Below are 12,800 nucleotides of genomic sequence, written 5' to 3' on the forward strand. Positions count from 1 at the left end.
CAAAAATAAATAATTTGCTAAAACATAATACAATAGGAAGTTTGTTCACATTTAGTCATTGAACTTTTAAGAGGGAAACGAACTTTCGATTTTGTTCACATTTAACCACTAAACTTTTTTTCGTTATCTATTTGCCAATAAACTATTGAAACTGTTCACATTTTACCCTTATGACCGCTAATAGCCGGTCATAAGGGTAAAATGTGAACAGTTTCAGTAGTTCAATGACAAATAGATAACGAAAAAAAGTTTAGTGACTAAATGTAAACAAAATCGAAAGTTCGTTACCCTTTCAAATCATTATCCCTAAAAAAAAACTATAATGAAAGAAAAAGTTATTCTTTCTTTTCTATCATTCCAAAACTATCATATCCTTCCAATGTTTAATAAAAAAATCCAGCAATTTCTTTTTTTATTATTATTATTATTATTATTATTATTATTATTATTATACATGCAGTTTAATATTATTATTATTATTATTATTATTATTATTATTATACAGCAATTCCTTTTAATATCACACTGAATGATCAACAACAATTACCATCCATCTGATGAAGTAACATGGTCATATGTGCATGATTGATTAACAACGTACCTACAATGTCTAAATGTAAAAAAGAGAACACATTATGAATTTATGATTAAATATTGTAAACTTATTGTATATGATTATATATATCTTGATATTTACAAAATTTTAACAGTTATATATTGAACAAAAAAAAACGTACATCTAATATATAAAAAGATATCTATGAACACATCCATCATAGAAAAATGTAATTGATTTCAAATGCTTTATTTATTAAATTATATATGCACCCGTAAGTGGTGTCACTCCATGATAATTAACGCAAGTCTCCCATATTTTCTTTAGATAAAGTGGCTGCATTTAAGTGGTCTACCATGTGCATCATGGAATTCATGCCTAGTACTTGTCGCACAGGTAAATTCCACTTCCATTATTACTTTCATGAAGGTGTGCGATTCCAATGTTAATTTGCAAGATCTTGAAAGAAAATTGCCACCATCGGCCAGACATTTCTTGAAACCAAAAAGGAAAGAAAAATGGTTTAACCTATTTTTTGTAAAATTACATGCAGTAATTACTATATATATATATATATATATATATATATATATATATATATATATATATATATATATATATATATATATATATATATATATATATATATATATATATATATATATTTTAATTAACCCACAATTTCTACAGTTCAAAAACAACTAAAAATCAAGAAAAAAGCAAAACTTGAACTCAAATTCTTCGATCCGTTATATATTTACCATGATCCACCTCCTAATCCTCCACTACCTGTACCCCAATACCCACTTGAAGATTCTCCTTGCCCTCTAGTTGCCTCAAGCAAGTCACTATTTGATGTTGAAATAGGCTTCAGATCTTCAAAGGGAAATAATAGCCTAGCATTTGCACTTGTACCAGCAGTTGTGGTGATAGTACTCATGGTGCCTTGATGATTAGATACCCCACTACCTCCTCCTTGTGGATGATGATGATGATGATGATGATGATAATTACCTCCACCATTTTCAAATCCATCAAGAGAAAAATTCAAACCTGCAGGAGAATTCATGATCATGGTGTTTGGTAATGAGTTCATCATCACCTCTCTGGGATCAGCAAATCCACTTTTCAAGAATTCCATGGCTGAGAACTGAGTACTGGAGGTGCTTGTGGTGTTTGGATTGAATGGCAAGTTACCAAATTGAAGAGAAATGTTTGTGTAACCTAGGTTTAGGTCTTGACCACCTTGACCTTGACTACCTATACCTTGACCTAGGATCATAGTCTTGCTAGGGTTTTGTGTGATCATGCTTTGTGCTGGTGGGGCCATCATCATCTGGTGCTGATTTTTAGATATCGAAGCTGCTACTGCTGCTGCAGATGGTACTGATGATGATGATGATGATGTTGATGACGATCGCTTGTTCCTCCGTGAACCACCGCCAACCGGAACGTTTCTTAGAGATCCACCTTCGGTCCAGTACCTTCGACAAGTCTTGCAAAAGTATCTTGGCTGAGAGAGGCTGTAATTGTTGTAGTAACAAAACTTTGTGTGCGCTGAATTGCACCTTGGACAGTTCAAAGCTTGTGGCTTTTGTGGTCTAATACTTTTCTTTTCTTCCATGGATTTCACCACTCCCAATCCCTGAAAAGTTGAAAAAGAAAAAGAAAAGGAGGAACACATGACTCCATGCTATCAAATCCAAATCAGTTTGTCTCAAAAAGAAAAGCTTTTTTTAGGTCAACTTTTTTGAGTGAGGAGGGAATTTAAAAGGGAAAGTAAAGAAAGTGTAGTAAGTACTTTCAAGAACAATATTATGAGATATGTAATACAGACAAACACAACTCAAAGATTTGGGTTTAATTAGTGGTTGAACAACAACATGGTACACACCATCATCTCTTTTAAAAGTGCAAAAAACTAAACCTAGCCATCATCAAAAGCAAGAAACAAATAAAACCCTAGTTAGAAAGTTAAAAATCTAAGACTGACTGAGAGACAGACAGACATATGCATGGTCTTTATATATATAATTGAACTGAGATTAGGTTACCTCCGACCACTGAGCAGCATCCATTAGATGATCTCAAGAAAAGGGAAAGTTCGTGGAGATGTTGAGAGAGAATGAGAAAAAGGAGACTACAGACACCCACCCACTTTTGGAGGGATTGGAGGTGGTCATAACTCATAAAGCAAACCAACACACTGGAAGGAGGTGCGGGTTGGCTCGCTCAACTCACTAGCTACTACCTTATTTATTTATTTATTTATTTTGGGAGGGGCATCTTTGTCTTCACCCACTATTTTCTAAAAAAAACCGTTACACCTTATTTGTAAAAATTGCTTATTAAACTATTGTAATGTTATACTTTATGTCTCTTAAAACAAGAAATTATGGCTTTGTAAAATAATGTCAATTAAACCGATATTGTTTTATTTATTCTACGTAAAACTATATAATTACATGAATTATTTTTTATTTTTTATTTTTTTTTCATTTTGAAAATAAGTTATTATGTTTGAAGAGAATCTTGTGACGTTTAGTTCCATATCATCGTTATAAACTTCTTTTAAGTTGTAGAGATTTTCGTATGGTTATTATTTAGACATTAAGTCATACATTATAATTAATGCTTATTTACTATGAATATTATAAAGATTTTTTTTAATTTCAAATTAAAAAACAGCTAAATGATTTGAGTCAATAATTTTGAGAATAAAAGTAAATTAACAGAATCTTTGTTAAAGTGATTTTGTATGTGAGTGGAATTTTGCAGGTATGCAAAGTGGAGTGTTTTATATTCTCTGTTTGTGACTTGGAGAAAGTAATGCTTGTCCGCTTCATGCAACATCTTTTCACTCATTCTTCATTATGCTTTCTTGTGACATGAAGGGACATGCAAAATTATTATTTTTTTCCAAAGAAAGACAAAAACAGGTAATTAAGCAACTTATCATATCACTAACGATTATTACTTAAAACGTACGAGTCAGATGAAAAATCACTGATCTTTTCATCAATATTGTATACGTGATCAAATTTGACAATTGGAGAAAAACCAATATCTAGGTATGTTCCTCCTCTTTTGACATCAGTAATTAATTGAGATTTATAAGCATTGAAGTATAAAATCATCGTCCTCCCCAAATGAAAATTATGATCAACCCAAAATTTCCATCAATCCTTTAAGTTTTTTGGATTCCATTATCGGAGGAAGACCGGTACTTTCATGTTATTTACATGCTTAGTTTTTTCTTTGAATCAAAGATGCTTCACTAGCTACAAAAAATGTAGAGCTTCAATTACAGTTACTCTTAAAAGTTAGTTACAACTGTTATTGTCTTTTATAGACCAAAAAATCACGTAGTTCCCAAATTAAGTGAAACCAATAAAAAAAATTCAACAACACTTGTCTAGAGTCGGGTCGTAGACCTTAAAAAACTGGACGAATCAGTTCCACCATGTTAAAACCGATCAGACACAACCGATTAAATTTTTTAACAAAACGATTGAAATATAAATTAAAAAAAAGTACGTTTTTAATGAAAAACTATTAGTTCATTGATAAAACGGTGAACGGAGAGCGAGAATCTTTAACACGTGGGCTTCTTTTTATTACAACAATTTATTTATTTATTAATATTTTTAGAGTACCGATTAAGAGTAGTTAATTTTTTGTTATCAATCCCATAATTTAAAATAACAAATTGATCCTAATAACTTATTTTTTTTTTCTTCTTTGAAATGATTTTTAATACATTTAAAAAAAACAAACTCAAGTTAGGTTTCTTATTTTTCTAAGATAGTTCTTACTTTTTCTACAATATATTTTGTAAATGAAATTGAAATTTTAGGTAGGTCATAGGACCTACCTTGGGCGGTACTAGATACGCCCCTGAGTTTTATACAAATCATTGTATATAAATAATCTCTTTCAGTTCATTTGTAACCTAACGAATTCAGTCAATGAAAGAATGATTAAAATTTCTCTCTCTTGATCTTAACATGGTATCAGATTTGGTTCTTAATCTTTCTTATTGAATTGATTTTTTTTTGAAATAGTTTTTTCATCATCGTTTGTTTAATTCGTCATTTCTTTTCTCAATTCAATCAGAATGTCTCAATCAAATCCTACTAATTCTTCAATTCTTGATCAATCTAGTCTATATTTCTTTAATTCTTTTGATAATCGAAATTCTCTTAGTGTAACATCTATATTCAATGTTATTAGTTATCATTAATGGAAGCGATCAATGAAGATTGATTTAGATGTGAAAAACAAAATCGGATTTTTAGATGGATCAATCTGCAACCTCTTTCATCCGATTCATAGTATTCCAATTGGTTTCGAGCTAATTCAATGGTGATAAGTTGGATCCTAAATTATGTACACGAAAACTTTGCAGTGAGATCACTCTTCCTTCAAACTGCAAAATATATATTGATTGAACTAAATCATCGTTATAAACAAGCCGATGGTGCTTTACTCTATCAGATTCAACAACAGTTGTACTCTATGTCACAAGGATCAGAAGATTTTTCAGCTTATTTCACCAAGTTGAGTAAAATTTGGGATGAATTAAGAATCATTCAAGCAATTCCACCTTGCTTTTTCATGTCTGCTGTTGCAATTCACAAGTTCTTAGAAGATCAAAGGCTCATTCAAATTTTGATGGGACTTAATGAGTCGTGTAAAATTCTTCGTTGCCATATATTCATGATAAATCCATTACCAACTGTGTCCATAGTTTATTCAATGATTGTTCAAGAAGAGAGACAAAGAGGATGAAGATCTTAAATCAACGATGTCTATTTTTTGCTCCGGACTTGCTTCTATTACTCTTTTAGTCACTATGTATCCAAGGAACTTTCCTGTTCTCATTCCAAAATGGCATTTGGAAGGATTCAGCTTCATGTTGTATTCGTCTAGTATGTTGAAGGCTCATTCAATATCTTTGAGGTGATCTTCAACTTTCTTTAACTTGACCACCATGTCATCGATGTAGACTTCCATGTTGTCCCCTACTTTATCCTTAAACATCTGTTTAACTAGCCTTTGGTATGTTTCACCTACATTTTTAAGACCAATGGGCATAACATTATAGCAGTATCCTCCTTGTCAGATGGTCCTATTTGAATTTGTTGGAACCCTGATGATGCATCCATGAATGTTAATAGTATGTGGCTAGTCGTAGCATTTATCATGGAATCTATGTGTAGCAAGGGAAAGGATCCTTAGGGAAAGTCTTGTTAAGATCCATATAGTCCACACATACTCTCCATTTACCATTCTTCTTTTATACGAAAAACATGTTGGCTAGCTACCTTGGGAACTTGACATCCTTGATCATCCACATTTTAAGAAGTTTTTCTACTTCTTCTTGGATGATCTGATTCCTTTCGGGTGTAAAATTCCTTCTTTTTTGATGTATTGGTCTGAAAGTAGGATCACTATTAAGTTTGTGAGTTATAATATTTTTGTCTATACCTATCATGTCTCCATGCTTCCAAGCGAAGGTTTTCCTTCTTTTTTTCAGGAACTTTATTATATCTTCTTCTATGTTTTCTGGCAGTGAGGATTCCATGAGTATTTTCATATCAGGATGCCTAAGGTTAATGGGCCCTTCTTTTGTATCTTGTTCTCCGGCTTCTAGTACATCTCATTCCATTTGCATTAATTGTTATGCTTGTTGTGAGATTATGGAAGTCTTCATCGAGGTCTTGTAGCACTCCTTGGATTCTTGTTGGTCACCTGTGATCTTTTATGTCCCCCATGGGGTGGGCATCTTCACACATTGATGGTATATTGATGCGAACGCTTTCATCTCGTGGATCCATGGTCTTCCTAATACAAAATTATAGGAAGATATTGTATCAATTACGCAAAACCGTTGCGTAGAGTTTACCCCCACTATGTAGACAGGCAGGTTTATTTCGCTGACGTATGTTTTGTTTCGCCATTGAATCCCATTAGTACTAAGGATCTTTTGACTATTTCGAACTCTGGGATGTTCTTTCTTTTTAAAGCATCCATGAGGGGATCCTGGTTTCTCTAGGATCTTATGAGAATCATTATCCTTTTTTATCTTTCTCTTCTTCTTCCAATGATATCTTTGAGGTATCCCTTGCTAAGTAGGTTACTGATCTCCATCCTGAGAGTTATGCAGTCTTTCGTAACATGACCAAAGTCCTCGTGGTATGCACACCATTTGGACTTATCTTTCTAGGTCATGGACTTTTCTCCCTTTCTTTGCCATCTCTCTTTGTCGCCAAGATCTTGCATAGCGAAAATTAAACCTGAAACATCCATAGAAAAGTAATAGTCAGTGATCTTGGGAAATTATTCTTCCTCCCCTTAATCTTCAAGGGCATTAACCTTCTGATGATCAGGTTTGGAATATGGTTTGGACTTATAGGATCTCTGGACCGAGGATTCGGCCTTCCTATTGAGGTTATCGTATCATTTTGGTAGGTTGCTCCTCTTTTGGATCTCATTGTCTTCTTCGAGCCTTATGAACCTTAGTGTTATGTTTCTTACTTCGTTCATTCTTATTGCATGGAGTCATTACAAGGTCTTTGTAGAAAGGATAGTCCTTCTTTAAGCCTATTTTAAGGCTTCTACAACAATTTCCATATTGATATTAGGGATACTCAAAGCCTCCCTACCAAACTTGTTCATAAAATCCCTAAGGGACTCCTTAGGATCCTGAACCACTCGGTAAAGATCACTAGTGATCTTTTCGAATGTTCTGCTACAAGAAAATTGATTGTTGAAAAGACTAAGTAAGTGAGAAAACGAAGTAATAGAGTAAGGAGGAACGTTAAGAAGCCATTTTAAGGTTGGTCCTGTGAGGGTTAAACCGAAACCCATGCATAGACAAGCTTCCTTCAAATGTGTGGGAATTGGGATGATGTCCATTATTTCCCTATATTGTGTTACATGTTCTTCAGGATCTGTAGCTCCATCGTAAAGTTTCATGTTGGGAGTTTGGAAGCGCTTTGGAACTTCAGTGTAAGCTATCGCAGGAGCAAATCTTGAGATCCTGTGGCTCGTAGGGGATACTTCTATTATAGGTTGGACCACTCGGGGCATACTCGAGATCATCTACCTTAACTGCTGGAGTTCTTTGGCCATGAACTGGCTCATTCCTGCATCAAGGTCCATAGAGTTAGTATTAAAAGTATTATTATTCACGAAGTTACAATAATCATTGTTATTGGGAGTGATGAAGGTTTTTCCAGGATCTTGGATCACATGGGCTCGCTCGTTCGGAGTTGCACCACAAGTAGGAGCAGATGTGGGTGCTGAAGATCTTATCTTCCGGTTGTTTCCTGGGGATCCTATATTGTCAAAGTTCAGGATCTTGGGTTGCAGGATTGTGACATCCCCAATTTCACGGCCAGAAAAGACCGATTTGTTTATGCTTTGTTTTAAAATTAGAGTAATCGTTTAAAGAAAAAGTTGTGGAATTTGTTCCCAAAATATGATAAAGATTTATCAAAGCATTTCTTTAAAGAAATGTATTTTCATTATATAACAAAAATCTCGGGATGTCATGTTCTGATAAAGAAACATAAGCATAAACATAACATGCATCATTTACACTAAAATTTTTACATCTCCTTTAATCTCTTCGTGAAATATATCTTCGTATCGATACCTGTGATACAAAGAAAACTGAGTGGGTCATGCTTGGGAGCCTGGAGAGCATATAGGATTTTCAACCCACAATAATACAATTATTATATTCAATCATCAAACAATCAACCCAATTACCCATCCTCATTGTCTTCTTTATTTATTAAGGTTTTACCCTAAGAATCAACTATCATTCTTTCATTCATTCCTAAGGATTGACCTAAGAAATTGACACAAAATCCATCGCTACATAAGGTGCATCTGCCAACATTATCCTTTAAGCGCCTCTGCCAGGATTACGATATTCACTATTAGGCGTCACAGCTTGAATTACTACATACAATGTTAGGCGCCACTACCTGGATTACGACATACTTTATCAGGCGCCACTGCCTAGATTGTGACATACACTATTAGGCGCATCTGCCGACATTATTCTTAAGCGCATCTGCTAGTATTATGACATTCTCTATTTGGTGCATCTGCCAATATTATTCTTAATCATCTTTTGTACCTCATCAGTTATCTACCCATGTTTTCCCCAACATATTAATAAATATAAAATACATATATAGTTTAGCTTATTTAAAACATGTACCAAACATTGCATTCAACACCCATCTCAAATAAACAAACAATTTATTAACACATATCACGTATTTTATAGCCAATACTTCGTATTCAACACTCATCTCAGATAAACAAACAATTTATTAACACATATCACGTATTTTATAGCCAATACTTCATATTCAACACTCATCTCAGATAAACAAACAATTTATTAACACATATAACGTATTTTATAGCCAATACTTCGTATTCAACACTCATCTCAGATAAACAAACAATTTATTAACACATAATATATGTTTCATAGCAAATACCTCATATTTATGTGTTATAAGAAAGTGACTACACACTTACCCAAAATATATACTCAATACGTTCAAACAATACTTGTATTAAAATCGTGTTATGAAAGGGACTATACACTCGCTTGATAAGATGATGCTCGGACAACACTATGGCCCATAAAAGTAGTATTCTTTGGTAGATCTGGAATTTCACTTCTCAGGATCTTTGGGCTTCAGGACTCGCTTCGGGTCTCGGGATGATATTGGGGCTTCAGGGGGTTAAAATAGGGCTTAGAGAGAGTATCAGGAGTGGGAGAGTAAGAGATGAGCAACCAAACTCGGCTGCCCCTTGAATTCTATTTATAGGGCAAAAATGTTGGGCTCACCTCGTGAGCTCGATACGTCATTGCATTCGTCATGGGCAGTTGCCCTGGAAGACGTCCATCATCTGTTCACCTCGTGAGCTCTGACACAACCTTGGGGTTCATGCTCCGAACTTCATAAATTCATAACTTTCGCATACGAGCTTTATTTTCGACGTTCTTTATATTGATGCGTAGGTCAAAACAAGATATACAACTTTCATTTAGACTCCGTCGACTAATTATGACTTTATTTTTATTATATTATTTTTAGTAGGTCGGGACAGGAAAACTCCATTATAAACTCATAACTTCTTCATCTGTCGTCCGTTTTCGTCTGTCTTTTCAACGTTGGACTATTATCGATGAGATCTTCATTTCTCGTTTAGATTGTTTCGGCTAAATATTGCTCGATCTCATATTCGAACTTCGGGTTGTACACTGCTAAGCCGAAACCTCGAAAAATCATAACTTCCTTATACGAAGTCAAATTTGGGGGTTCTTTTTATGCATGTTCTCGGTTTAATGAAATCTACAACATTTGTTTAGATCACTAAGGCTTAATATCGCTCTATCGTAAATTCACTTTTTACGTCACACAACATTGTGCCGGTTCTGTCGCGAAACTTCCACATGTCCTAACTTCTTCGTTATAACTCGGATTTCAACGTTCTTTATATGTACGAAATCCTTGTAACATATACTATAACTTAGTTAAGACTAATCCTCCTAAATAATCTTCTATAAAAAGTTGTTTTTGACACTTATTGTCTCTTAATTGACTAACCCAGATCTGCAGGCGTTACAATTATATCCCCCTAGGACGATTACGTCCCGAAATCATCAGCGAAAATAGGGCTTGTATAATGATTCCATACGTTACCTCTTCATTCTAAGTAATAATCATAACTTCCATGTTTCCTCGAATGAGCATTTAACTCTAGGGCTTCTTGACTACAGACGATGCTCAATCTTGCATATGCTTTTCTTACCATGTTGTACTTTCAATCATAACCTTTGAGTTACCAAATAAGTACTTATTGTGGAATCCTTCTTCTTCTTAGGATAAATACTTTCCTTTATCTATTGTAACAGACCGATGGGTCGTGCTCTAACGACCTCTCATCAAATGATGCAACGCTTAGACTCAAGTCTCTTAGAGTCAAATTCCAGAATGGAATATACCTTCCTTCATAATCTAATGTGATATAATCACACTTCAGCATGTTGCATTTCTAGCCACCAACTTCTTTCATAACGAGCGTGATACTATTGATTGCATTATTTTCAACCTTCTGACTTACGTCCGACGTTACATCGAACTTGGTTCTCTGAACCATGTAACATACTCACCGCAGCCGCACTCAAATTTAATATTACCACTAGGGTCAGAATAACAACCATCTTACTAGTCATTACCGAAAGTTTGGTAATGACATACTTAAATAAAGCAGAATCAATTACTAGTTTGTTGGCAACCTTGTGACTTTCCCTGATCAAAGTACGAGTCCTGTGCTTCCGGTACTATATGCATCTACTACCTTTCACACCTACTCATATTGTCTCGCAGTCCCCAAGTCCTAAAATCACAAAACAATTTAACACTTACGAATGTATCCAAATAACCATAACAATTTCCCTAGACTATACTAGGACTTCTTCATTGCGTATCTTCAATCATCAATTGTACTTCAAATCTATTGGTGATGGAAATACCAGATGATGGGACAACTTTAAGAATTACGCCAATCGTTCCATCATTGTGCCAATCGTAGGTGTACTTCAGACGTACCGTACTCCACTAAACGTATTGTTATTTTATAAGACATATTCTAAAGGAAAGATACCACTCTTACGATATCTTCCGATAAGTGTCATTCACTATCATAAGCCTTCTTCATTTCCTCAATTTACTCAATTCTCTACGAGTCTTCACCATTACCTTTTGTACACCTAAGCAGACATTCAGTGTACTGGGCGAGAATTTAAGATAGGAAAGCTTCATTTACGATAAACGTATAAATCTCCTTATCACTCCGAAACGTTTACATGCTAGTTCTAATATCGTAGTCGTACGCTTAGAATCCTAAACACATAAGGTTTCCAGATCCGGTCGGCAATAGACCATAGATCCGAACAAACAATTTCATATATGGCAACATATAACATTTAGCACATAAAAGCATTTTAGGCATCATTCCTAAAATAAACTAGTGCGTGTGTCAATTTAGGTGTACTTCCTAACATATTTTAGACACACTCCTCACGATCATTACTTAGCATTCTAAGTTTAAGTCTAGAAATTTCCTACAAATTCCTAGTTTTCTTAAACTAATGCTCTGATACTAACTGTGACATCCCCAATTACACAGCTAGAAAAGACCGATTTGTATATGCTTTGTTTTAAAATCAAAGTAATCATTTAAAGAAAACAGTTGCAAAATTTGTTCCCAAAATATGATAAAGATTTATCAAAGCATTTCTTTAAAGAAATGTATTTTCATTATATAACAAAAATCTCGGGATGTCATGTTCCGATATAGACACATAAGCATAAACAGAACTTACATCATTTACACTAAAATTTTTACATCTCCTTTAATCTCTCCGTGAAATATATCTTCGTATCGATACCTGTGATACAAAGAAAACTGAGTGGGTCAGGCTTTGGAGCCTGATGAGCATATAGGGTTTTCAACCCACAATAATACAATTATTATATTCAATCATCAAACAATTAAACAAATTACCCATCCCCATTGTCTTCTTTATTTCTTAAGGTTTTACCCTAAGAATCAACTATCCTTCTTTCATTCATTCCTAAGGATTGACGTAAGGAATTGACACAAAATCCATCGCTACATAAGGCGCATCTGCCAACATTATCCTTTAAGCGCCTCCGTTAGTATTACGACATTCACTATTAGGCGTCACATCTTAAATTACTACATACAGTATTAGGCGCCACTGTCTGGATTACGAAATACTTTATCAGGCGCCACTTCCTGGATTGCGACATACACTATTAGGCGCATCTACCGACATTATTCTTAGGCGCATCTGCTAGTATTATGAAATTCTCTATTGGGTGCATCTGCTAATATTATTCTTAATCATCTTTCGTACCTCATCATTTATCTACCCATGTTTTCCTCAACATATTCGTAGATATAAAATACATATACAATTTAGCTTATTTAAAACATGTACCAAACATTGCATTCAACACCCATCTCAAATAAACAAACAATTTATTAACACGTATCACATATTTTATAGCCAATATTTCGTATTCAACACTCATCTCAGATAAACAAACAATTTATTAACACATATCACATATTTTATAGCCAATACTTTGTATTCAACACTCATGTCAGATAA

General features: G+C 34.2%; 2 protein-coding genes across 2 annotated transcripts; one reads left to right on the plus strand and one right to left on the minus strand.

Annotated features, from left to right (window-relative positions):
* Nucleotides 1-1,282: 1,282 nt before the first annotated feature.
* LOC145012288 (uncharacterized) lies at nt 1,283-2,786 on the minus strand. The gene is made up of 2 exons (XM_078971082.1): nt 2,611-2,786; nt 1,283-2,201 (listed from the first exon to the last, which is right to left on the minus strand). The coding sequence occupies exons 1-2, from the start codon at nt 2,632-2,634 to the stop codon at nt 1,314-1,316; spliced, it is 912 nt and encodes a 303-aa protein (XP_078827208.1). The 5' UTR covers nt 2,635-2,786; the 3' UTR covers nt 1,283-1,313.
* A 2,132-nt stretch (nt 2,787-4,918) lies between these two features.
* LOC145008758 (uncharacterized) lies at nt 4,919-5,347 on the plus strand. Its single transcript, XM_078967367.1, has one exon. The coding sequence runs from the start codon at nt 4,919-4,921 to the stop codon at nt 5,345-5,347; it is 429 nt and encodes a 142-aa protein (XP_078823493.1).
* The last annotated feature ends 7,453 nt before the right edge of the window (nt 5,348-12,800 follow it).

Source organism: Lactuca saligna, chromosome 8, assembly GCF_052625555.1.
Source record: "Lactuca saligna cultivar CGN05327 chromosome 8, ASM5262555v1, whole genome shotgun sequence".
In the NCBI taxonomy this organism is placed as follows: Eukaryota; Viridiplantae; Streptophyta; class Magnoliopsida; order Asterales; family Asteraceae; genus Lactuca; species Lactuca saligna.

Excerpts from the sequence above, each read along its gene's own strand:
- LOC145012288 (XM_078971082.1), bottom strand. The coding sequence starts at position 2,634 with ATGGATGCTGCTCAGTGGTCGGAG. Across the intron at positions 2,202-2,610 it reads ATGCTGCTCAGTGGTCGGAG|GGATTGGGAGTGGTGAAATC; the intron begins GTAACCTAATCT and ends TCAACTTTTCAG.
- LOC145008758 (XM_078967367.1), top strand. The coding sequence starts at position 4,919 with ATGGTGATAAGTTGGATCCTAAATTATGTACACGAAAACTTTGCAGTG.